Source organism: Manis pentadactyla, chromosome 2 (assembly GCF_030020395.1).
Source record: "Manis pentadactyla isolate mManPen7 chromosome 2, mManPen7.hap1, whole genome shotgun sequence".
In the NCBI taxonomy this organism is placed as follows: domain Eukaryota; kingdom Metazoa; phylum Chordata; class Mammalia; order Pholidota; family Manidae; genus Manis; species Manis pentadactyla.
This window is the reverse complement of record NC_080020.1, coordinates 19,267,695-19,294,866: the sequence shown is the minus strand read 5'-3', so window position 1 is coordinate 19,294,866 and position 27,172 is coordinate 19,267,695. Positions and strand designations below refer to the sequence as shown.

At 39.5% G+C, this 27,172-nt stretch overlaps 1 protein-coding gene across 1 annotated transcript in view; it reads right to left on the bottom strand.

Moving 5' to 3' along the window:
• LOC130682649 (THO complex subunit 2-like) overlaps nt 1-21,713 on the bottom strand; it is a 105,498-nt gene extending 83,785 nt beyond the window's left edge. Inside the window, exons 1-2 of the mRNA XM_057497495.1 lie at nt 21,618-21,713; nt 8,880-8,938 (exon numbers count right to left, since the gene is read on the bottom strand). Coding sequence (XP_057353478.1) covers nt 8,880-8,938; nt 21,618-21,688 — 130 coding nt within the window. The 5' untranslated portion in view covers nt 21,689-21,713. The remainder of the gene's footprint in view (nt 1-8,879; nt 8,939-21,617) is intronic.
• Between the last annotated feature and the right edge of the window lie 5,459 nt (nt 21,714-27,172).

Sequence of the window (27,172 nt, the reverse complement as noted above, 5' to 3'; positions counted from 1 at the left end):
TTGGTTAGGTAAACACTTCCTTCCAGCTATCATTTTATTTAGTTTCATACAATAAAAACTTGCTTCCTTTCATCAAAAGGAAAACAGGCAGCCCTAAAAACATTTATGCAAAATAAAGTCAATTTATAATCCCCTTTTAAAAGGAATCAAAAAGTTTTCAGGGCAAAACAGCAAATAAAAAACTAAATATTTAAAATCTTCTCTCTTGGTTTTACTGGTCACAAAAAGAGAATATAATAGAAATCAAGACATATCAATCCCCCTTTAAACAATGGAAATAGTATTCTACAATCAAATAAATTTGTCCTCAAATTATTTGTTAATGTACTATAGCCCAATTGTCCCAATTCCTTATGAAGAATTCATTATTAAATAATCCCACCTTTTTCACAAATATGCCTTAATTATGCTTAAAATAAACTATATAAAAACTAACTTGTTAGCATGGTAGGAATATGAAGTTAACTTAATGCTTTGAATTTCCATCAATAAAATGCTTTTACAGCAAATAATACTCATGTAAAGTTATCCAGATAACTAAGATTTCTTAAAAAAGCAATCACTCTTAGGAAAAAACAGCTGAATATCAAACTAAATTTCCATAAGAATACAAGCTGACAGAGGCTGAGGGAATTCTAATCTTAATCACAGGAGACTATAAAACAGAGAACAAAGAGCCCAGGTCATTTTGCTGACAGTAAAGGACATAAAAACAATCACAACGTAATCCACAAAGATGCAAAAACAGTCCCCAACTCACATATTCTTTAAATGCCCATTTAACTGGTTAGGAAGTCCTACTGTATTTTTTTTCAGTGGATATACTATAGTAGTAATTTTTCTTATTCATTTTGTTATCATTAATCTACAATTACATGAAGAACATTATGGTTACTAGACTCCCCCCTTCACGTAGTCCCCCCCACAAACCCCATTACAGTCAGTGTCCATCAGCGTAGTAAGATGCTGTAGAATCACTACTAGTCTTCTCTGTGTTGTACATCCCTCCCTATGACCCCCCACCCACATTATACGTGCTAATTGTACGGCCCCCTTTCTTTTTCTCAGCGCTTATCCCTCCCTTCCCATCCATCCTCCACAGTCCCTTTCCCTTTGGTAGCAGTTAGTCCATTCTTGGGTTCTGTGACTCTGCTGCTCTTTTGTTCCTTCAGCTTTTCTTTGATCTTACACTCCACATATGAGTGAAATAATTTGGTACTTGTCTTTCTCCGCCTGGCTTATTTCACTGAGCATAACACCCTCTAGCTCCATCCATGTTGTTGCCAATGGTGGGATATGTTTTATACTTATGGCTGAATAATATTCCATTGTGTATATGTACCACATCTTCTTCATCCATTCCTCTACTGATGGACACTTAGGTTGCTTCCTTTTCTTGGCCATTGTAAATAGTGCTGCGATAAACATAGGGGTGCATCTGTCTTTTTCAAACTGGGCTGCTGTATTCTTAGGGTAAATTCCAAGAAGTGGAATTCCTGGGTCAAATGGTATGTGTATTTTGAGCTTTATGAGGAACATCCGTACTCCTTTCCACAATGGTTGAACTAATTTACATTCCCCACAACAGTGTAGGAGGGGTCCCCTTTCTCCACACCCTCGCCAACATGTGTTGTTGTTTGTCTTTTGGATGGTGGCCATCCTTACTGATGTGAGGTGACATCTCATTGTGGTTTTAATTTGCATTTCTCTGATGACTAGCGATGTGGAGCATCTTTTCATGTGTCTGTTGGCCATCTGAATTTATTGTTTGTAGAAATGTCTGTTCAGCTCCTCTGACCATTTTTTAACTGCATTATTTGCTTTTGGTTTATTGAGGTGTGTGAGCTCTTTATATATATTGGATGTCAACCCTTTATCGGATCTGTCATTTATGAATATATTCTCCCATACTGTAGGGTACCTTTTTGTTCTATTGATGGTGAACTTTGCTGGACAGAAGCTTTTCAGCTTGATACAGGCCCACTTGTTCATTTTTGCTTGCGCTTCCCTTGCCCAGGGAGAAGTGTTCATGAAGAAGTGTCTCATGTTTATGTCCCAGAGATTTTTGCCTATGTTTTTTTCTAAGAGTTTTATGGTTTCATGATTTACATTCAGGTCTTTGATCCATTTTGAATTTACTTTTGTGTATGGGGTTAGACAATGATTCAGTTTCATTCTCTTACATGTAGCTCTCCAGTTTTGCCAGCACCATCTGTTGAAGAGACTGTCATTTCCCCATTGTATGTGCATGGCTCATTTATCTTATAATTATTGACCATATATGTTTGGGTTAGTGTCTGGAGTCTCTAATCTGTTCCACTGGTCTGTGGCTCTGTTCTTGTGCCAGTACCAAATTGTCTTGATTACTGTGGCTTTGCAGTAGAGTTTGAAGTTGGGGAGTGACATCCCCCCCACTTTATTCTTCCCTCTCAGGATTGCTTTGGATATTCGGGGTTTTTGGTGTTTCCATATGAATTTTTGAACTATTTGTTCCAGTTTGTTGAAGAATGCCGTTGGTAATTTGATAGGCATTGCATTGAATCTGTGTATTGCTTTGGGCAGGATGGCCATTTTGACGATATTAATTCTTCCTAGCCAAGAGCATGGGATGAGTTTCCATTTGTTAGTGTCCTCTTTAATTTCTCTTAAGAGTGTCTTATAGTTTTCAGGGTATAGGTCTTTCACTTCCTTGGTTAGGTGTATTCCTATGTATTTTATTATTTTTGATGCAATTGTGAATGGAATTGTTTTCCTGATTACTCTTTCTATTAGTTCATTGTTAGTGTATAGGAAAGCCACAGATTTCTGTGTGTTACTTTTGTATCCTTCAACTTTGCTGTATTCTGATATTTGTTCTAGTAGTTTTGGAGTGGAGTCTTTAGGGTTTTTATGTAAAATATCATGGCGTCTGCAAATAGTGACAGTTTAGCTTCTTCTTTACCAATCTGGATTCCTTGTATTTCTTTTGTTTTGTCTAATTCCCGTGGCTAGGACCTCCAGTACTATGTTGAATAACAGTGGGGAGAGTGGGCATCCCTGTCTTGTTCCGGATCTCAGAGGAAAAGCTTTCAGCTTCTCACTGTTCAGTATGATATTGGCAGTCGGCTTATCATCTACGGCCTTTATTATGTTGAGGTCCTTGCCCTCTATACCCATTTTGTTGAGAGTTTTTATCATGAATGGATGTTGAATTTTTTCAAATGCTTTCTCAGTATCTATGGAGATGATCATAAGGTTTTTGTCCTTCTTTTTATTGATGCGGTGGATGATGTTTATAGATTTTTAAATGTTGTACCATCCTTGCATCCCTGGGATGAATCCCACTTCTTCATGGTGTATGATACTTTGGATGTATTTTTTAATTCAGTATGCTTATATTTAGTATTTTTGCATGCAAGTTCATCAGGGATATTGGTCTGTAATTTTCTTTTTTTGTTGGGCTGTTTGCCTGGTTTTGGTATTAGGGTGATGTTGGCTTCATAGAATGAGTTTGGGAGTATTTTCTCCTGTTCTATTTTTTGGAAATCTTTAAGGAGAATGGGTATCATATCTTCTCTGTATGTCTGATAAAACTCCGAGGTAAATCCATCCGGCCCGGGGTTTTTTCCTTGGGTAGTTTTTTGATTACCGCTTCAATTTCTTTGCTGGTAATTGGTTTGTTTAGACTTTGTGTTTCTTCCTTGGTCAGTCTTGGAAGGTTGTATTTTTCTAGGAAGTTGTCCATTTCTTCTAGGTTTTCCAGCTTCATAGCATATAGGTTTTCATAGTAGTCTCTAATAATACTTTGTATTTCTGTTAGGTCCATCATGATGTTTCCTTTCTCGTTTCTGATTCTGTTGATGTGTGTTGATTCTCTTTTTCTCTTAATAGGTATGGCTAAAGGCTTATCTGTTTTGTTTATTTTCTCAAGGAACCAGCTGTGGGTTTCATTGATTTTTTCTACTGTTTTATTCTTCTCAATTTTATTTATTTCTTCTCTGATTTTTATTATGTCCCTCTTTCTGCTGACTTTAGCCCTCATTTGTTCTTTTTTTCCAATTTTTATAATTGTGACGTTAGACTATTCATTTGGGTTTGTTCTTCCTTCTTTAAATATGCCTGGAGTGCTATATACTTTCCTCTTAAGACTGCTTTCACTGCGTCCCACACATGTTGGGGCTTTGTGTTGTTGTTGTCATTTGTTTCCATATATTGCTTGATCTCTATTTTAATTTGGTCGTTGATCCATTGATTATTTAGGAGCATGTTGTTAAAGCCTCCATGTGTTTGTGGGCCTTTTTATTTTCTTTGTGCAATTTAGTTCTAGTTTTATTCTTTTGTGGTATGAAATGTTGCTTGGTAGAATTTCAATCTTTTTTAATTTACTGAGGCTCTTTTTGTGGCCTAGTATGTGGTCTATTCTGGAGAATGTTCCATGTGCACTTCAGAAGAATGTGCATCCTGTTGCTTTTGGATGTAGAGTTCTATAAATGTCTATTAGGTCCATCTGTTCTAGTGTGTTGTTCAGTGCCTCTGTGTCCTTACTTATTTTCTGTCTGGTGGATGTGTCCTTTGGAGTGAATGGTGTGTTGAAGTCTCTTAAAACGAATGCGTTCTATTTCCTCCTGTAGTTCTGTTAGTATTTGTTTCACATATGCTGGTGCTCCTCCGTATTTGGTGCATATATATTTATAATGGTTATATATCCTCCTGTAGGACTGACCCCTTTATCATTATGTAATGTCCTTCTTTATCTCGTTACTTTCTTTGTTTTTAAATCTATTTTATCTGATACTAGTACTGCAACACCTGCTTTTTTCTCTCTGTTGTTTGCATGAAATATCTTTTTCCATCCCTTTACTTTTAGTCTGTTCATGTCTTTGGGTTTGAGGTGAGTCTCTTGTAAGCAGCATGTAGATGGGTCTTGTTTTTTTTATCCATTCAGTGACTGTATGTCTTTTGATTGGTCCATTCAGTCCATTTACATTTAGGGTGATTATCGATAGGTATGTACTTAATGCCATTGCAGGCTTTGGATTTGTGGTTACCAAAGTTCAATCTTAATTTCCTTACTATCTAAGAGTCTAACTTAATTCACTTAGTATGATGTTACAAACACAATCTAAAGGTTCTTTGCTATTTCTCCCCCTTTTTCTTCCTCCTCCATTCTTTCTATATTAGGTATCATATTCTGTATTCTTTGTCTATCCCTTGATTGACTTTGGGGATAGTTAATTTAATTGTGCATTTGCTTTGTAATTAGCTGTTCAACTTTCTTTACTGTGGTTTTATTACCTCTGGTGACAGCTGTTCAACCTTACGAACACTTCTATCTATAGCAGTCCCTCCAAAATAGACTATAGAGATGGATTGTGGGAGGTAAATTCTCTAAGCTTTTGCTTATCTTGAAATTGTTTAATCCCTCCTTCAAAGTTAAATGATATTCTTGCTGGAAAAAATAATTTTGGTTCCAGGCCCTTCTGCTTCATGCCTTTAAATACATCATGCCACTCCCTTCTGGCCTGTAAGGTTTCTGCTGAGAAGTCTGATGTTAGCCTGATGGGCTTCCTTTGTATGTGGATCTTATTTCTGTCTCTGGCTGCTTTTAACAGTCTGTCCTTATCCTTGACCTTTCCCATTTTAATTACTATGTGTCTTCGTGTTGTCTTCCTTGGGCCCCTTGTGTTGGGAGATCTGTGGATCTCCATGGCCTGAGAGACTATCTCCTTCCCCAGATTGGGGAAGTTTTCAGCAACTACCTCCTCAAAGACACGTTTTATCCCTTTCTCCCTCTCTTCTTCTTCTGGTATCACTATAATGCGAATATTGTTCCGTTTAGTTTGGTCAGATATTTCTCGCAATATTCTTTCATTTCTCGAGATCCTTTCTCCTTTCTGTGCCTCAGCTTCTTTGTATTCCTCTTGTCTAGTTTCTATTTCATTTATCGTCTCTGCCACCATATCCAACCTGCTTTTAATACCCTCCATCATAGTCTTCAACGCTTGGATCTCTGACCTGAATTCATTTCTGAGTTCTTGGATATCTTTCCGTACCTCCATTAGAATGTTGATGATTTTTATTTTGAACTCCCTTTCAGGAAGAGTCACGAGGTCCATATCATTTAAATCTTTCTCTGGAGTTGTATTAGTCATTTTACTCTGGATGAGGTTTCTTTGGCATTGCATATTTGTACATGGCACCCTCTAGTATTCAGAAGCTCTATTCTGGAGCTGCTCAGCACTGAAGGAATGTCAGGCGTCGCAGAGGAGTGCTATTGCTGCCTGGGTGGAGGAAAGAACTGTTCCCGGCTTCCCAGCTGCTGTGCCTGTCTCCGCTGCCTGAACCAGTGGGCCAAGCACAGAGATATGCTTTTGTGCCAGAGCAGCCGAATATGGATCCCTGCTTTCCACAGGCGGCCGGAATCCCTGTCTCCCCAGGAACTCCACCGGTCCGAGCTTTCCAATCCCGTAATTAGAAGAGTATGATGAAAACACCATGAAATGTAGGTTTGTGCTCCCAGAGCAGATCTCTGGAGCTAGGTATTCAGCAGTCACAAGCCTTCCACTCCCTCCCTGCTCCATTTCTCTTCCTCCTGCCGGTGAGCTGGGGTGAGGGAAGGGCTCGGGTCCTGCCAAGCCACAACTCTAGTACATTTCCCTGTTCAGCGAGATCTGCTCTTTTCTCCAGGTGTATGCAGTCTGGCGCCGGCCTCTTTCTTGTTGCTGTCTCAGGATTAGTTGCGCCAACTATATTTTCTTGTTATATCCAGTTTTAGGAGGAAGCCTCTGTCTCTCCTCTCATGCAGCCATCTTTAATCCTCTCCCTCTTCTACTGTATTTTGTCCATAGAAATAGTAAATGGTACCTGGAGACTACCATGGCTAGCTCCACAAAATCATAAAAAAATCTACACTAAAGTTCAAAAACTTTGCATTTACAATGGAGTGGAAAGTTTAAAGCCCTTATACATAAAAAAATGAACAAAGGATTTTATCTTAATGCTTACATTTCAGAAAAAGCAGTTTTAAGAATAGCCACAAGTAAAAAAAACTTCTAGACATTCTTACAAGTGCTTTGTGGGATTTGAATATTGAAGATAACAGTTCTTTGTTATGTTGAATGTCACTAGGATTACCCTGGTTTATCAGCCATCATTACAATGTTATTTTACTGGGGAAGAGGGATGTATAAAAGAACAAGGGAAGTAGTGTGTGCAAGGTAAACTGCCTGCCTGAAATGAAATGAAATCAATTGAGAGGAGCAGAAAGGGAAAGGGTAGAGAGAACCCTATCCAAACTCAATCCCCGAGATAGAACAAAAGAAATTCTGAAGAAATGACATGCAATTTCCAGCATGGACTACAAACTGGGGCCCTCAGACCAAAGCTTGATTGGTGGCAGCTATCAGCCAGAGCTTTAACGTGTTGAAGAATGACAAGGGCAAGCAAGAGAGCACTGGCAATCCAGCCAATGAGGCCACACTCAAATACTTTTCGTTTCATATGTGAATCAGAACAAACATTCAAAAAGTAACAATAATATGATAGTTAGATCTGATAGAAGATCCACCCAGTTCCATTTAAAACTAAAAGAGTAATCCCCTAGGTTATATTATGCATAGTTCTTCTGAGAGTTCTTATTTAACCCACTTAAGATTTCAATTGTAAACAAGATCAAAGTTAACCAAGAAGTCACACACTTGTATCAAACACAGGAACGAAAAAAATTAAGTATCCTAGTGCTTTTAGGAAAGAGTCTTTTTTTACGTTCTTATACTTTTTCAGTGAACTGATTTATTCAAAAAGAAGGCATTTTATCAACCTCAGAAACCTTATGAACGATCTTACAATTTTATAAGCAGGAGGAACTGGAAAATAACTTTGGGAATGTGAGCTTACAAATGTTAAATCTTACAACAGATCTAACTCAAATGACAGGGGGAAAATGGTTCATTCATTTGTTTCAAGTCTTCCCATTTGAATGCTTTCCATTAAAAAATTCAAATATTCTTTAAAAAGTATATACTTTCATATATTTCATCAAGGTAATATTTTGATTAAAGTAAACATTTCTATAGAAGTATTTTCTATTCTTAATCATCTATTCACAAAAGCATAATTTAAATAAAATTAATTTTATCCAATAATTTTTCTCTAAAATAGAACACTTGTTATAAATCATTTTTTCCAGATTGAAAAAATGTCATGGTTCCCACCCACAATGAAAGCTACACAGGAAAATTCTTTAAACATAATGGACATAATTGTTTTGTTTTTGCCCCACCTTTTCTAAATCTAAATTTCTTAAAGGCCTAATTTTAAATTAATGAGTGTTAAATAGTAAAGTCCTTTAAAATTAAAGTTCACATCCTAGTTAATTACATAACATTTTACTAATAAACAGTATTTGTGATGTGCGTAAACAATTCCTTTGCTTTTAACGTTTTCCATGACAACTGCCTTTAACAAGATCCCCAGATACCACCTAAACATAACCAGCTTTAGTAAAAACACTGAACCTCAGTTTCTGGAAATTTCCTTGTGCAAACAATATCAAAACAGTTTTCCTTTCCATGCTAGCTTTTCTCTTCTGTTTATGACTGATAGCTAGTTTATATAATTTTTAATACAGCTAGCAACTGTTGAAATGTAGCTAAATATTCCATGTCATAATTATAAAGTCAAGCAATATCATTATGACTATTATACAGGTTAATGACATCCATATAGAGATTTCTAGTCTTACGGTTTTAATCCTAACTGTAATATATTCATATAAAAGCTTTATATAGTGTGAACTATCTTATAGCTTTGTTTTCGTTTGCAACAATTTAATGGAAAACAATATTTATTAATTTTGGCCAAGCCAAACATAACAGCTTTGATACTCTTGAAAGTCTTACCTCTATAAGATGAACAATCATGGCTTTTATTTTCACTCAGGACACGGCATAAATGCAAACTAGAATAAACCAGAAATAATATTTATTAATTTCAATACTACCACAGATGTCTTTAAAGAGAAAGTCATTTCAACTAAAAATATCTGGAAATATATATGTTAAATCCATAATAAAACAAATCTAAAAACCCTAACTGGTCAGAACTGACGGACACTAGTGAATCAATTGATTATTTTGAAAACTGGTAAATAAAAACCAAGTACTTACTCTGCCTTTCATATATGAACCAACAGTTGATAAGAAATGTCTCTGTATTGAAGTATTTCAGCTAATAAAAAAATGCTAGAACTAGAACATCATCATTTTAAATCCCTAAAAATTGAAGAATATACACAGGCATCTAGCAATGGCTATTCACATCATAAGAGACAATCTGACATTAGTGCCTCCTGATCCTAATGAATTAACACACCACCCACCTGTGAAGTTGTCTTTTTTTAAAAAAGGCATGAACCTAAATTCAGACTATGGGAAACTCTACGGTACAATAACCCAATCTCTTCAACAAATACATTGCAAGGAAAAATAGAAGATAGTGGGGAATCTTTAGGGTAAAAAAGGCTTAAGGGATGTATCAATCACAATGTATGGATCCTTACTTGGATCCTGTTTCAAGCAAGTATTTTTAAAATTTACATTTATGAGTCAATTATAATATTTTATAGACTCTTTATCTTTAAAAGACAGACGCTGAAATACTTACAGATGAAATATTTACCTCAGTAGAATGGGAAAATGGGTGATGGGGTTACAGATGAAACAAGCAGTTGATAACTATTAAAGCTGGTTGATGATTTCACGGGGGATATACCATCCTACTTCCTCATATGTTTAGAAATTTTTTTCAATAATAAAGTTTAAAAACAAAAACTGAAAATCTGAAAAAAAATACTTGTATTTTTAATACTTCCTCATTAGAGTAAGTAAAGTAAAGAAAGATATACAGGATACAGTGAAGAGGTATACTTAAATGGAATCCTAGAAAGAAGAGAGAAAACAGGGCAAAAATAATATTTGAAGGAATTAAAAGCCAGTAATTAGAATTCAGTTTTCCAGAACTGAAGTGAAATCCACATCTGGACATGACATTGTAAAACTTGTTTTATCTAAGGTAAGAAAAAGACAAAATCATTTAAGCACCTAAGGAAAAAAAAGACAATATTATCAACATGACTTCTCAAAAAGAACACAATGCCAGAGATTATTAAAGATGCATTCAAGGTGCTAAAATGAAGTATCTGCCAACCTAAAATTCTGTACCCAAAAAACACAATTCTAAGGGAAGGTAAAGACTGAACTTCACACTAGAAGAAATGCTTAAGGAGATACTTTAGACAGTATAAAAATGATCCCAGATAGAACCTTACAGTTGCAGCAAGATGATGATGAGGAAAAAACCTGGCAAGTACATGGATAATTCTAAGTGAATATTAACTTCAATAATAATAATAGTGTTTTGTGGTATTTAAACATGTAGTATTAAGTATATAAAGAGAATATATAAATGGAAAAATAATATTGAAATACATCAAGACTAATGCAGGTTTATCCCAAATATTTGTTCTAATTAATTCATCACATTAAACAGAGTTTTTAAAATTACATGATAGTTTCATAGATGCATAAAAACACTTGATAAAATTCAATATCCATTCACTATTATTTTTAAGACACTTAGAAAACCGGTAGTTCAGTGTGCTTCACAAACTTCCTGATCCAGAGACAGTTCCCGGAGTTCTGTGAGGTCAAAACTATATCCATAATACCAAGACTTCATTTTCCTTTTTTGCTGTTTACATTTACACTAATTGTTCAAAAACAAAGGAAGGCAGGACTCCAGGCACCTTAAAATGTATCAGGGCAGTAGCACCAAACTGTTTCATTGATTCATTGTGATAAAGAAATCAGAGAATAAAGCCAGTCTCAGGTACGATGCAAACTGTTTCATTTTATTTTTCATGACCATTCACAAAAAAAGCCAACTTCACTTAAGAATGTCCTTGATGGAAGTGACATCAGCAAGACGGCAGAACAGGAAGCCCCAGGTCTTCCTTCCTCCCTCAGAAACACCTGTTCAACAATACCCATACCAATTCCCTTTATGAGAACTCAGAAATCAGTTAAAGAGGCTCCTGCACCCCAGGTGCTACTAAACCAGCTGCATCAAAGATGGTAGGAAAATTCATGACACCCATAGTCCCTCCTCCCAGCACAGCACCACACAACTGGAAGTAAACTGGCCTCCAAATTTCTCCTGGGGAGGGAAAGAAGACTGGACTTTACATCTAACATCCTAACTTGGCAGGGAGGGGAGGGGAGTGCGGGGCCTGCTTGAGGGACTAGCTTCTTTCTCCACTTCTTGGAGCACAGACAAGAACTGGCACACCCTAGGTGCCTGGGGCCTACTGAGAACTAAAAAAGGAGTTGGGTGGTTAACTACAGATCCAGAGAACCCACGGGACAACAAACAGACCAATACAGCTCAGCAACTTCTCCCTCATGGGAGAAAGGGAAGACTGGTGGCTGTGTCCAACATTTCAGTTTTCTGTGGGACTGCCTGTGGGGCTGGTCTCTTATCTAGCCTGACTTAGGGCGCTAACAGTACCTGGCATACTCTAGCTATCTGGGGGCCACTAGGAACAAAAAGAGCTGGGTAGTGTGCTCCTTCACAGGACCCATGGTACAGAAGATGCAAGAGAGAACAAGCCTCCAGGGCAGGAAGAAAAAACTGGAAAATCCCTCTGATTTGGAATCTACATATACAGGTACAGAGAAGACAGACCCAGAGAAAAGGCTGGCGAAGCCCCCACAATCTACAGCCAGGCTGACTAGTAAAGGCCTTTCTCTGTACTCAGCCAGAACGTAAAGACTGGAAGAGAGGAGTGTTTTTTCAAATGCAATGATACCAACAAAAAATTACAAGGAACATAATAGAAACAGGGGAAACAGTCCAATAAAAATAACGAAATAAGTCTGAAGAAACTGACACTAAAGATAGAGGTATATGAATTATCCAATAAAAAATTTGAATTACTCATCATAAAGATGCTCAACAAGCTAAGAAAAATGATACATGAACAAAATGAGAATTTCAACAAAAGGACTATCCAGACAGACAGACAGACAGACAGACACACACACACACACACACACACACACACACACACACACACACAAAAGAATGAAACAGATTATGGACAATCACATGCCAAAGAATGAAACTGGACACTTATGTCATACACAAAAATCAACTCAAAATGGATTAAATACATCAACATAAGACCTGAAACTGTATGCCTAGGAAAACAGCACAAGGAGAAAGGTTCACGACACTTGTCTTGTCAATGACTTCTTGGTTATGACACCAAAAGCAGATGCAACAAAAGCAAAAACAGACAAGTGGGACATCAAACTAAAAATTGGGTGCACAGCAACAGAATGAAAAGGCAACCTATGGAATGGAAGAAAATATTTGCAAACTATACATCTGAGAAGGTGTTGATATCCAAATTATATGAGGAACATCTACAACTCAATAGCAAGAAAAAAACATTAAAAATTTGGCAAAGATCAACAGAGGTGAGGCTTGGAGCCTCACCCCCCCCGTTCTGAGAGAAATCTTCTGCATATGTGGATGTTTTATTGCCCTTGTCCTGCTTGGATTAACACATAGTCTACAGGCACACACCTGATCATCTACATTTGCTCTCTTACAACACTAAACTATGTTTTCTACCTTTATCTTGTATCTACCTACCACTTCAGCATTAAAAATAATAATAATAAAGAGAGAAATGTGGTATCCACATATAAATCAAGTATAAAAATCAAATGAGTATTCATATTTGAACTGTTTATAGTTCATAATGCATGAGCAAAACCGAAAGTTTCTGTGATGACTGCCCTTGTACGGCTCACCATGTAACTTATTCAATATGTAAGAATTTGTTCTCCATGTAAGAACTTGTTCGTTATGCCTCAGAAGATTGGAGACTGACGAAAATTAGGCTTGGGGTGGATTAATGATTGTGCATTGAGCATTGACTCCCCTATACAGAATTTTATTGTTGTTAACAACCATTTGATCAATAAATATGAGAGATGCCCTCACAACAGCAACAAAAAAGTACACACTTCCAATTGTAAAATAAATAAGTAATCAGGATGTAATGTATAGCATAAGGAATATAGTCAAAATATGGTAATAACTTGGTATGGTGATAGCTGGTACCTAGAATTATCATGTATATAAATGTTGAATCACTGTGTTGTACACCTGAAACTAATGTAATGTAATACTGTGTGTCAACTACCCTTCAATAAAAAATAATTATCTACCAAAAAAAAAAAAAGTTTGGCAAAGAATTTGAATAAACATTTATCCAAAGATATACTAATGGCCAATAGGTATATGAAAAGATGTTCATCACCACATCAAAGAAATGCAAATCAAAACCACAATAACTTATCACTTCACATTTGCAAGGATGGCCATTATAAAAATTTTTTATAAAAACAGTAACGACACATAATAAAGGACTGTTCCTCAAAATATAAAAGGAAACCTTAAAACTCAACAATAAGCCAAACCAATTTAAAAATGGACAAAGCCCTTGACACCTCATCAATACACAAATGGAAAATAAGCATATGAAAAGATGCTCCAAATGTCATTAGGGAAATGTAAATTAAAACAACGAGACACCACTATACAGTTAGTAGAATGGCCAAAACTGGAACAATGTCAACACCAAATGCTGGTGAGGATGTGGTGCAACAGGAACTCTCAATTATTGCTAGAGGGAATGAAAGTGGTATAGCCACATTGGAAGACATTTTGGTGGTTTCTTAAACTAAGCATACTCTACTTTAGGATGTGGCAATCCCACTTCTTGGTATTTACCCAAAGGAGGTGAAAACTTCTGTCTACAGAAAAACCTGCACACCGATCTTTAAAGAGGCTTCATACATAACTTCCAAAATTTGAAAATAACAAACAAGTCCTTCAGTAGGTGATTAGATAAACAAACTGGTACATCCACACAATGCAATATTATTCAGCACCAAACAGACATGAGCTATCAAGTCATGAAAAGACATGGAGAAATCTCAAACGCACATTACTAAGTGAAAAAAGCCAACCTGAAAAGGCTACGTATTTTATATTTCCAACTACATGGCATTCTGGCTGAGGCAAAACTATGGAGACAGTAAAAAGATGAGTGGTTGCCAGGAGGTGGAGGTAGGAGAACAGATGAATAGGTAGAACACAGAGGATTTTTAGGGCAGTGAAAATACTCCAATACTATAATGATGGATGCACATCATCAGACATTTGTCCAAACCCACTGAATGTACATCAACAGTGAAGTAAAAGGTTAAACTATGAACTTTGGGTGATTATAATGTGTCAATGTAGGTTCACAATTCTGATGTACTGAATGTTGATAATGGAGCAAGCTATACATATGGTGGGGGCAAGGAGTAAATAAGAAATTTCTGTACCTTCCTCTCAATTTTTCTGTGAACCCAAAACTGCTTTAAAAATTCAATTCTTAAAGAAAAGGCATTGGGAAAGATGTGCAGACATTGGAATCCTTGTGAACTGCTGGTGGGAATGTGAAATGGATGGTGCAGCCACTACAGAAAATAGTATGGAAGCTACTCAAAGAATTAAAAAATAGAACTACCACACAATCCAGCAATCCCACTTCTGGGTATTCATACATAAGAGTTGAAATCAGTATCTCAAAGAGTTATTCGCACTCCCAAGTTCACTGCAGCATCATTCATAGTAGCCAAGAGGTAAAAACTACCCAAATGTCCATCAACAGATGAATGTATAATGAAAATGTAGATTATACATATGATGGAATATTATCCAGTCATTAAGAAAGAAACCCAATCATATACCAAAACATGGATGATCCCTGAGACTGAGTGAAATCAGTCACAGAACAATAAATACTGTATGATTCTACTTATATGAGGATCTAAAGTAGTCAAAATCATAGTAGCAAAAAGCAGAATTTCAGTTGCTGCTAGGCAGTTAAGGGCAAAGAGAAATGGGGGAGTTGCTCAATGGGCATAAAACTTCAGTCATGCAAGATGAAAAAGATCTATAGGTCTGTAATACAACACCACACTGTTTACTTAAAAAACTGTTAGGGATTGATCTGTTATGGGTTTTATCTACAATAAAGAAAATGTCTTTCAGTGTAGCACAGAGAAGACAAGTAGTGACTCTGTGGCATCTTACTACACTGATGGACAGCAACTTCAATGGGGTGTGGGGGGACTTGATAAAATGGGTGAGTGTAGCAACCACATTGTTTTTCATGTGAAACCTTCATAAGAGTGTATATAAATGACACCTTAATAAAAAAGAAAAAAAAGAAAATGTCTTTAATGCAGTAAAAATTATTAATTTTATTAAATCTTCAGCCCTAAAAACGTCTTTTTTAGTACATTTTTAATTTCTATGTAATGAAATGGAAATTACATAAAGAATTTCTGCTGCACATCAAAATACTGTTATTGTCTCCAGGAAAATCACTTATGCAATATTTGAATTGTGAGCTGAACTAGCTGCTTTCACAGAATACCATTTTTACTAGAAAGAACTGATAAACTATGGTTATTCAGACTTGGCTCTTTCGCAGACATTTTCTCAAAAAGGAACTTCAAGGAAAGCAAATGAGAGTATTTGTTGCCAATGATAAAAGGTAAGGTTTCAAACTAAAACTGGAATTTTGGAAAACTTGTATCTGCAGCCATGGATTTGTTCCCAGATGGTAACAACTTTCCTGATTAGTTCAATGTGTTTTTTTAATGTAATACGATGTACTGTGTCAGTATTTGAAAGAGCTGCATCATTCAGTGAACCGGTATTTTCCAAAGGACTGATAAGTGATGTTGCAAAATAATGCATGGGTAGAAGACACCCAGTAGAAGAGAGACAAATGCATTTAAATTTAACAAAGTACACAAAGTTCACAGATGTGGTTTTGGATCTGGCATTACAACAAACCATTAAGAACCTACCACTAGACAAATTTTAACATGGTATCAAAGAAGGGTATCTACAATTATCTCAAAAGGGTATTAAATTCCTTCTGCCAACAACTATCAGTGTGAGGGTGGATTTTCTTCATATATATCAATGATAATGTATTGCTGCTCCCACTTCCCAGCAGACGTGAAATCAATTCTAGTTAGGTAAAACCTAAAAATGAAAAGCAAAATAATGTGTTTCCAGAAAATCATAAGAGGATTAAGTTCACTAATGTTGGAATGGGGAAAGACTGCTAAACACAAAAGAGTACTAATCATACTGCAAAAGTCTGATAAACTGGGCCACATTAAAACGAGTAACTTCTGTTCTTCCAAAGTCACTATTATAAAAGCAGAAATGCTAGCCAAAGAATAACAACATATTTGCCACACACAATGTAACCGACAAAGGGCACAAATACAGACTACATAAAAACTACAAATCAATGTGAGAAATGCAAAACAATCCAACAAAAAAGTGGGAAAAAGATATAAATAGGCCTTTTACAAGAAACCGGAAATCTAAATGACCAATAACATATAATAAGATGCCCATGAAAATAAAAGTCCCAATAAAATACCATTACATACTTATCATATTGACCAAAAATTTCAAGTCTGACAATATTAAATGTTAGCCAGGATGTGAAGCAAAGTAAACTGTCTGTCATACACTGCTGATGGGAGTACATTTTGAACTAGTTTGACAGTATCCACCAGACCTGAAGTTAATCACAATCTAGAACCCAGTAATTGTACACCTCAATATATACCTAACAAAACACACAATGTGTACACCAAGATACTTGAATAAGAATGCTCCTATTAGTCATGGACATACAATGGGGAAATGACAGCCTCTTCAACAGATGGTGCTGGCAAAACTGGACAGCTACATGTAAGAGAATGAAACTAGATCATTGTCTAACCACATACACAAAAGTAAATTTGAAATGGATCAAAGACCTGAGTGTAAGTCATGAAACCATAAAACTCTTAGAAAAAAAAATAGGCAAAAATCTCTTGGACAAAAACATGAGCGACTTCTTCATGAACATATCTCCCCGGTAAGGGAAACAAAAGCAAAAATGAACAACTGGGACTACATCAAACTAAAAAGCTTCTGTACAGCAAAGGACACCATCAATAGAACAAAAACTTGTCCTACAGTATGGGAGAATATATTCATAAATGACAGATCCGATAAAGGGTTGACATCCAAAATATATAAAGAGCTCATGCACCTCAACAAACAAAAAGGCAAATAATCCAATTAAAAAATGGGCAGAGGAGCTGAAGAGACAGTTCTCCAAAGAAATTCAGATGGCCAACAGACACATGAAAAGATGCTCCACATCACTAGTCATCAGAGAAATGCAAATTTAAAGCACAATGAGATATCACCTCACACAAGCAAGGATCACCACCAACCAAAAGACAAACTACAACATATGTTGGCAAGGTTGTGAGGAAAGGGGAACCCTCCTACACTGTTGGTGGGAATGTAAATTAGCTCAACCATTGTGGAAAGCAGTGTGGACGTTCCTCAAAAAGCTCAAAATAGAAATACCATTTGACCCAGGAATTGCACTTCTAGGAATTTACCCTAAGAATACAGCAGCCCAGATTGAAAAACACACATGCACCCCTATGTTTATCGCAGCACTATTTACAATAGCCAAGAAATGGAAGCGACCTAAGTGTCCATCAGTAGATGAATGGATAAAGAAGATGTGGAACATACACACGATGGAATATTATTCAGCCATAAGAAGACAACAAACCCTACCATTTGCAACAACATGGATGGAGCTAGAGGGTATTATGCTCAGTGAAATAAGCCTGGCAGAGAAAGACAAGTACCAAATGATTTCACTCATATGTGTTCCCCACACCACCTCACTGAACTTGTCACTTACAGAAGACTTCAAACGCTACCCCCCTGCCGAATCCTAACCCTTCAAACATCCCTCATTGAAGATCCCCCTCTTACCTTTTAAACCTGCCCCCCTCACAATCTAGCCAAACTTCTATCTACACAACACCCATCCCCTTACACTCCCATTCTTGCATGCAACTCCTAAGCAAGTGAGTCCCTCACCCCGCACATCTGCAGGAGGGAGCCCTCCCTCAAGCCGATTACACCTGGTTCATGGACAGGAGCTCTTTTACCCATAACCACACACCCGCATTGCAGGATATGCAGTAGTATCTCTCACTGAAGTTACTGAGGCCCAAACCCTTCCTTCCAACACCACTAACCAGCAAGCCGAACTTATTGCTATAACTAGAGCCTTTACTGTTGCCAGTGATTCTTCTCTTACAATCTACACTGACTCCAAGTATGCCTTCCACATTTTTCTCTCCCATGCAGCCATCTGGAAAGAGAGGGGCCTCCTTACCACAAAAGGGACCTCAATCACAAACCGCCCTCACATCACCACACTTCTCAAAGCATCACAGCTCCCAAAAGCTATAGGCCTAGTCCATTGCAAAGCACACCAAACAGACCAATCCACCACCTCTGGGTAATAACCAAGATGATGAAGCAACAAAAAAGGCAACCCTAACAGCAGCAAAACTCCTCTTCACCACTCCCAAAAATACCCCTCTTCAATCCCTATGCCTCAATCCCTTTTTACCTACTTACATAAACTATTTCATGCAGATGCACACATTTCAGCAGTACGTGAAACCTTTCATCCCCCTCTCACCGAACAGTATCAAATTCCTACAGCATCTCGCCTCATCGTGTGAAGTTTGCTAAAAAACCAGTCCTAATACCTCATCTCACAAACCCACTTTTGCCTCCCACCAAGCCTGAGGGAATCTGCCAGGCTCCTACTGGCAAACTGATTTTACTCACATGCCCTCGATAGAAAACACAAATACCTCCTAGTCCGAGTAGACACATTTACCGGCTGGGCTGAAGCCTTCCCCACTACCAGTAAGAAAGCCTCTACTGCGTCCAAACTCCTCCTCAGTGATATCATCCCTCGTTTCGGCATTCCCACATTCATACAATCAGATAATAGCCCAGAATTCGTTTCCGAAATTACCCAATCCCTAGTCCAATCACTTGGCATTCCCTGGCATTTCCACATCCCATATCACCCCCAATCCGCAGGAGAAGTAGAAAGAACGAACAGGACTCTAAAGAGTATACTCACCAAACTATCCCTCGAACTTCACCTAGACTGGATTCAACTCCTTCCTCTCACACTCTTGAGATTACGTAGCTTACCAAAAAAACCCACCCTCCTATCTCCCTTCCAGCTCCTATACGTAAGGCCAGTCTTCCCTCCAGGAATCCTTCCAGCGCCCCTCAACTGCCCCCCACCTACATGACACCTCTTCTCCAACTTATAAGAAACCTCCTATGGTCTCGTGCCAACTTTCTCACTCCTGCCCCAGTGCAGCATTCCATGAACACCTATCACATAGGTGACAGAGTTTCTATCACCCCTCCTCATAAAAAACATAACCCCCTAACCCCCAAATAATGGCAGGGCTCCTACCAAGCCATACTCACAACCTCCACAGCAGTAAAGTTAGCCAACTTTCCATACTGGCTCCATAACTCTCATGTCAAACCTTACCAGTCCTCTCCTCCCCACTCTCATCCCACAGACCTTCATTCAATTACTTCTACTGGACCGTTGACCCTCAAACTCAAGAAGATCCGCTCCACTCCTCGTGCACCCATCGCCGAAGAATAAACACTCTCGTGCGTCCTCCTATCCTGAAAGAAAGATGCCATCTAGCCTAATCTCATCCCTCCTTCTCACTCTTCTCATTCACACATCCATCCCAAAACACTGTACTTCCCCCCCTGGCCAGTACACCTTTGAAGTCTGGAAACTTCACGATGGAGAAAAAATTAAACTCTTAAATTCCTCCTCATGTCCTCTCTCAAACTGCCCATCTATCTCCCTAACCTTTAATGACCTCGAAACCTGCGTAGACCATAGCTGTCCTCTTTCTGCCCACAACATCTTTGCCAGGTATCTTTGCTTCGCAGAAGACCAAGACTCCGCCTTCTGCAAAAGTGATCCCAACGGGTGGGTGGGGTGCCCCTCGTGGAGCTGTAAATAGCACTACTCCTACCCCACTGTAAAACAAACTGGAGCCTGGGGAATAAATCCCACCCGCCTGTGTCATCTAATAATCAACCCAATGTCACCTTCACCATTAACAACTCCACATCCTGACACTCAGACCGAATCACAGCAGTAGGCCTCCACAACGCCAACCCCCCCGACGGGAGAGGGAAAATTATCATCACAAAAACGCTGCAGCAGTTGCGCACAGACACCGAGTCCGATTAGTCGGGGCGAGCCTCATCACAGCTATGACAGCTGCTGGGCTACCATCAGGGTGTCTAGCCCACTCGTTATTATCCTCCCACCGTTTCACTCAAGACCTCTTAGACCTCACCAACAAGCTAGCAAGTACTGTAGAAGTCACTGCTCAATCCATTCAGTCTCTTCAACTCCAACTTTCCTCTCTAGCAGAAGTTACCCTACAGAATAGGAGGGCCTTAGATCTCCTAACTGCAGAAAAAGGTGGAACATGCCTCTTATTACAAGAGTGCTGCTACTATGTTAACCAATCAGGTAAAATTGAATACAATATCTAGCAGCTAACTAACCTCTCAAAAGAACTCCTTAATAAGAGAAGAAATCCCAATAGCAGCCCGAGATGGCCTTTTTCTGACCATTTTCTAAATATTCTCTTACCTCTTCTCTCACCCCTACTAGCTGTTTGCGCCCTACTCCTACTAGCCCCCTGCTTCCTCAACTGCCTCCGAGCCTTACTCCTTACTCAAATCTCTAAAATCACCAATGAAACCATCAACCAAATGCTGACCCAAGACTACTAACGGTTAAAGACTCAAGAAGACCAGATGCACAGAGACTCAGACACGGGCGCCACCTCCAATTGCTGAGAGACCTTCGAGTGCAGACTTACACACCATCCCTCCACTTCTCTTTTCTTCTTTTCCATACCAAAAGAGAACTTTACACCAGCAGAGAACCTCCGTCCTAAACCCGCAAGAAGTAGCTAAGAAAACACGATCCCGACCATTTTTCCCACTACCAATACTCCCTCTCAGAATACCATCAACAAACAGTGGGAATGTAATGAGAACACCCACATCCGAGAGCCAGCTGCCAAGAAAAACAGCCCCAACAAACTTGTTTCCATTTCCCTGTAAGGCAACGCTTCTCAGAAAACACCTGACCTACTTCCTCTCCTCAAGAGAGTATATAGGCCAGGGAGCCCCTACCCTAGCTGCTGCTCTCATTTCAGCTCTGAGGCAGCCACTTTTGTCTTTGCAGATAATAAACCCTGTTGCGAGCCCTGTGCCTGCTGTCTCTTCTGTCCGCCACCTCGGGGGTCGCAGGAAAAGACTTTTACGGGAATTTCAGGAGACCAGGGAAGGAAGGAGGTCAGCGGCGGTGACCAGCACCGCTCCTCTCCGAGTTCGAAACAACAATACAACCATCCCCGCCCGTTGCGCGATGGGGGAAGGAGCACTGCCACCCCTCTCCCAACCTCCCAGCACAGGTGAGAGCGTAGTTGACGCCCCGGCCCGTGCCCGCCTCCAACCTGGACACTCACAATTCGCCTCTCCCTGATTTCTCCCAGTTCTTTATCCACTCGACAGGAAGCAGGACAGCAGCACCCACCATCTTCCCCGGACTAGTAGCAGCAGAAGCCCGGATATGTAGCAAGGGAGCGAAGGGTCAAAGGTAAGCACCGTCTACGTGGAATGCTGGGAGTATAGAAATCGGTTTTCGGTTTCCCGCACCACTATCCTCCTCACCCGCGGAATTCTGAGGCCCAACCGCCAGCGTGGCGGCTGAGATGTGTGGGTTTCCACGCGGACTGCACCGGCCGCGTCTTCCGCTACCCCTGCCGTCACTTCCGCTTAGAGCAGGAAAAGTGCAGTCCGCTGATTGACTTGTAGCCCTTACCTTCTCTCCTAGCGTCTGTTGCATGCCACTAATTGAAAAATGTAATTTTCAAGCACCTAATAATATGTGACCGACACTGGGGACAGAAAAGCAATAAGTCGTGATGACTACCCTCAACAAGCTCAGTCTGTGGGAAAGACATATAGGCAGATAATTACAATACACATTCTAACTGCTGACATAAAAGAAATGAATCAGGTAAGAAACTGTCATTTACTGTGTGCCAGGCATTATGCTAATACAAGGCATACAATCTAGGGGGAAGACAGAAATTGGCCCTGGGAAACAGCCACCAGAGCTGACACGCTGGGTCTGCCACTGTCATTGTAACCTTGGCAAAACTAGGGGGAGCAAGTACCCTGGAAACAACTTTACGTTATTTGGTGTTCACGTATCTCCCAACAGGTACTATTTCAAACAGCGAAATATTAACGTTGTGGTGGGAAACCACGGCACACACTATCCTATGGTGAAAAGAAGCACCTCCTGGAAATTAGACGGGCAGCCTGTGCCTCGTGAAAAGGTACTAAAACATCACCAATATTCACACAGCAGGAATTTCCTCTTGAATGCACATCAGACAAACACATACTGAGGGACAGTCTACAAAATTACTGGCTTGCACTCCTCAAAACTGTCAGTCACTAAAGACAAAGACAGACTGAGAGGTACTCTTCTAGATGAATGGAAACAACTGATCCGCAGCCAGGAAAAAACTTGTTTTCTTTTGCTAAAAGGGGCATTGTTGGGACACTTAAGCAAATTTGAACATCTGTAGACTAAACAATAATGTTTCATTAGTGTTCAGTTCTTAATTTTAATACTTGCCATTAAGTATCTTGTCTATCTATCTATCTTTTTCTTTCTTTCTGTCATTAATATATAATTAGATGAGTAACATTATGTTTACTAAACTACCCCCATCACGAAGATGCCCCAAGCTAATCTATTGCACTCATTGTCCATGAGCATAGTAAGATACTGTAGAATCACTTACTTGTCTTTTCTGTGTTGTACAGCCCTCCCTGTGACCCCCCCCCTCCCACATTATACATGCTAATCGCAATGCGTGCTTTATTTCCCTCTCCCCCATCCCTCCACTCCCAACTATTCACCATAGTCCCTTTCCCTTTGGTAAATGTTAGTCCATTCTTCGATTCTGTGAATTTGGTGCTGTTTTGCTCATTTAGTTTGTCTTGGTTATCCTTATCCACAGGTTAGTGAAATCATTGATACTTGTCTTTCCCCGCCTGGTTTATTTCACTGAGCATAATACCCTCTAGCTCCATCCATGTTGTTGCAAATGGTAGGATTTGTTTTCTTCATATGGCCTACTAATATTGCTCTGTTTATCTGCTGATGGACACTTAGCTTGGCTATTGTGAATAGTGCTGTACTAAACAGGGGTGCACATGTCTTTTATAAAATGGGCTGCTTCATTCTATTATTTATTTTTTATGTATGTATGTATATATGTATTCATTTATGTACTTATTTATTCTTTCTTTATTTCTCATTAGTCTAAAACTACATGAGTAACATTATGTTTACTAGACTCATCACAACACCAATTTACCAAAGGCTAAGGGACTAGGAAGGCTGGTTGGGAAGGGAAGGAGAAGGGTGGAAAGGGGGCATTAAGATTAGCTCCCATAATGTGGGAGGGGTTCCACTGGGGAATTCAGTGTAGTACAGAGAATTCAAGTAGTGATTCCTTAGTATCTCACTATGCTGATGGACGGTGACTCTAATAGGGTATGTGGTATGTGGGGCACTTGATCCGGGGAGTCTACTAAGCATAATATTGCTCATATAATTGTTGATTAATGATACTGAAAATAAAAGCCGTGTATTCCTGACTAGATAACGATGAGACCCTGAAAAAAAAAATATCGGAGATGTGAGGGTTACAGCAGGGTGAGCTCCTGGCGGGCGTCCCGCCGGTCCCTGCAAGCTGGTGCGCTCTCCCGGTTGGGTTAGCAGGGCTTCCCTGGCCGCCCCCGTCAGGCAGCGCGCCACGGTGCCCCGGGGTCATTTTCCCAAGGCGCCTGCGCGGCGGCCCAGCCATCCCCGGTACCCTGATGCCGCTTGGTTACCGAGCCACCGCCACCAGGGCCCGCCTCCGGGGCGACCGCGAGGAACCGCCGGGCCGGGGACCCGCGGGTGCGTGCGCGGGCTCGGAAGGCGCTCGAGGGTAGGCCTCCTGCCTGGCCTCGCTCAGACGAACGCTCCTCCCTCCACAGGAAGCGGCTGCCCGCCGCCACCTCCACCGCCACTGCCGCCGCCGAAATTCCCTGAAAGCCTTCATACGGTGGAAAGTGTACAGCCAGCGGGGCGGCCCTGAGAGAGCGGCCGCTGACAGCTCCCCGCGCCCGGTGTGGCCGCCCCTCGCCGCCTCCTGCCTCTGCTCCGTGGCGCCCTCAGCCACGCCCGTGCCACCGCCCGAGCGGCGTGCCTACAATTGTAAATTTTTTGTATTTTTTTTGCATAAGGTTTTTTACTCAGCATGTTTGTGAGATTCAATCATCTTGTATTGGTGATTCAGTCCTTTCTATTGATGAGTAGTACTTCATTGTATGAATAAACCACAGATTTTTTAAAAAGTCTGTTTGTAGTTTTGCCTACTATGAATATAGTCTCTGAGAAGGTTGGTGTATAAGTCTTTTTGTAAGCATAAGCACCCATTTTCATTTGGGTAAAAGCCTACAAGTGGAATTGCTGGGCCATAAGGTCTGTATGTTTTTAAGTTTATCCAAAGTGCCGGATCTTTTTCCCAAAAATAGTATACCATTTTACATGGCCACCAGTTTGATCAACAGTTGATGTCCCGCAGTGTCAGTTTGTCAAATTTTAATCATTCTGATGTAATTGTGATTTCACAATGTTATTTAAATTTGCATTTATTTGATGACTAATGTTGCTCAATGTTTTTCCATGTACTTATTGGCCATTTGTATACCTTGTTTTATGAAACATCTCTTCACTTTTCTCCATTTCTTAATTCAATTTACAATTATGTTTTATTTTGTTATCATTAATCTACAATTAAATGAAGGACATCATGTTTACTAGGCTCCCCCCTTCACCAAGATCTCCCCACATACCCCTTCCCAGTCACTGTCCATCAGCGTAGTAAGTTGCTGTAAAATCACTACTTATCTTCTCTGTGTTGCACAGCTCTCGCCATGCCCCCCCACACTATACATGCTAATCGTAATGCCCCCTTTCTTTTTCCCTTCCTTATCTGTCCCTTCACACCCATCCTCCGCAGTCCCTTTCCTTTTGGTAACTGTTAGTACACTCTTGGTTTCTGTGATTCTGCTGCTGTTTTGTTTCTTCCGTTTTTCTTTGTTCTTATACTCCACATATGAGTGAAATCATTTGGTAATTGTCTTTCTCTGCCCAGCTTATTTCACTGAGCATAATACCCTCTAGCTCCATCCATGTTGTTTGCAAATGGTAGGATTTGTTTTCTTCTTATGTCTGAATAATATTCCATTGTGTATATGTACCACATCTTCTTTATTAATGCATCTACTGATGGACACTTTGCTTGGTTTTGTGAATAGTGCTTTGATAAACATAGGTGTGCACATGTCTTTTTTAACTGTGCTGCTGCATTCTTTTATGTATGTATGTATTTACTTACTAATTTATTTGTTATTTATTTATCATTAGTCTACAACTACATTAGTATCATTATGTTTACTAGACTCCCCCTTCACCAAGATCCCCCCACATACCCCTTCACAGTCACTGTCCATCAGCATAGTAAGATGCTGTAAAATCACTACTTGTCTTCTCTGTGATGTACAGCCCTCTCTGTGACCCCCCCTCCCACATTATACATGCTAATCGTAATGCGTGCTTTCTTTCTCTCTCCCCTTTTCCCTCCATTCCCAACTATCCACCCCAGCCCCTTTCACTTTTGTAACTGTTTGTCCATTCGTGGGTTCTGTGAATCTGGTGCTGTTTTGTTCATTCAGTTTCCCTTGGTTCTCCTTCTCCAGAGGTTAGTGAAATCATTTGAAACTTGTCTTTCTCCACCTGGCTGGCTTATTTCACTGAGCATAATTCCCTCTGCCTCCATCCATGTTGTTGTAAATGGTAGGATTTTTTTTTTCGTATGGCTTAATAATATTTCACTCTACGTCATCTGATGGACACTTAGCTTGGCTATTGTGAATAGTGCTGTGATAAACATAGGGGTGCACATGTCTTTTATAAATTGGGCTGCTGCATTCTATTATTAATTAATTAATTTATTTATTTATTTATAATTTTTAAACTTTTGTTATCATTCATCTACAATTATATGAAGAACCTCATGTTTACTAGGCTCTCCCCTACCCCAAGTTCCCCCCACAACCCCATTATAGTCACTGTCCATCAGAATAGTATGATGTTGTAGAATCACTACTTGTCTCCTCTGTGTTGGACAGACCTCCCCTTTCCCCCACCCCCCACATTATACGTGCTAATCATAATACCCCCTTTCTTCTTCCCGGCTCTTATCCCTCCCTGCCCTCCCATTCTCCCCAGTCTCTTTCCCTTTGGTAGCTGTTAGTCCATTCTTGGGTTCTTTGATTCTGCTGCTGTTTTGTTCCTTCTGATTGGTGAAATCATTTGGTATTTGTCTTTCTCCACTTGGCTTATTTCACTGAGCATAATACCCTCTAGCTCCATCCATGTTGTTGCAAATGGTAGGATTTGTTTTCTTCTTATGGCTGAATAATATTCCATTGTGTATATGTAAAACGTCTTCTTTATCCATTCATCTACTGATGGACACTTAGGTTGCTTCCGTTTCTTGGCTATTGTAAATAGTGCTGCGATAAACATAAGGGTGCATCTGTCTTTTTCAAACTGAGCTTCCTCATTCTTAGGGTAAATTCCTAGAAGTGGAATTCCTGGGTCAAATGGTAAGTTTATTTTGAGCATTTTGAGGAACCTCCATAGTGCTTTCCACAGTGGTTGAACTAATTTACATTCCCACCAGCAGTGTAGGAGGGTTCCCCTTTCTCCACAACCTTGTCAACATGTGTTGGTGTTTGTTTTTGGATGTTAGCCATCCTTACTGGTGTGAGATGATATCTCATTGTGGTTTTAATTTGCATTTCTCTGATGACAAGCGATGTGGAGCATCTTTTCATGTGTCTGTTGGCCATCTGAATTTCTTCTATAGAAAACTATCTATTC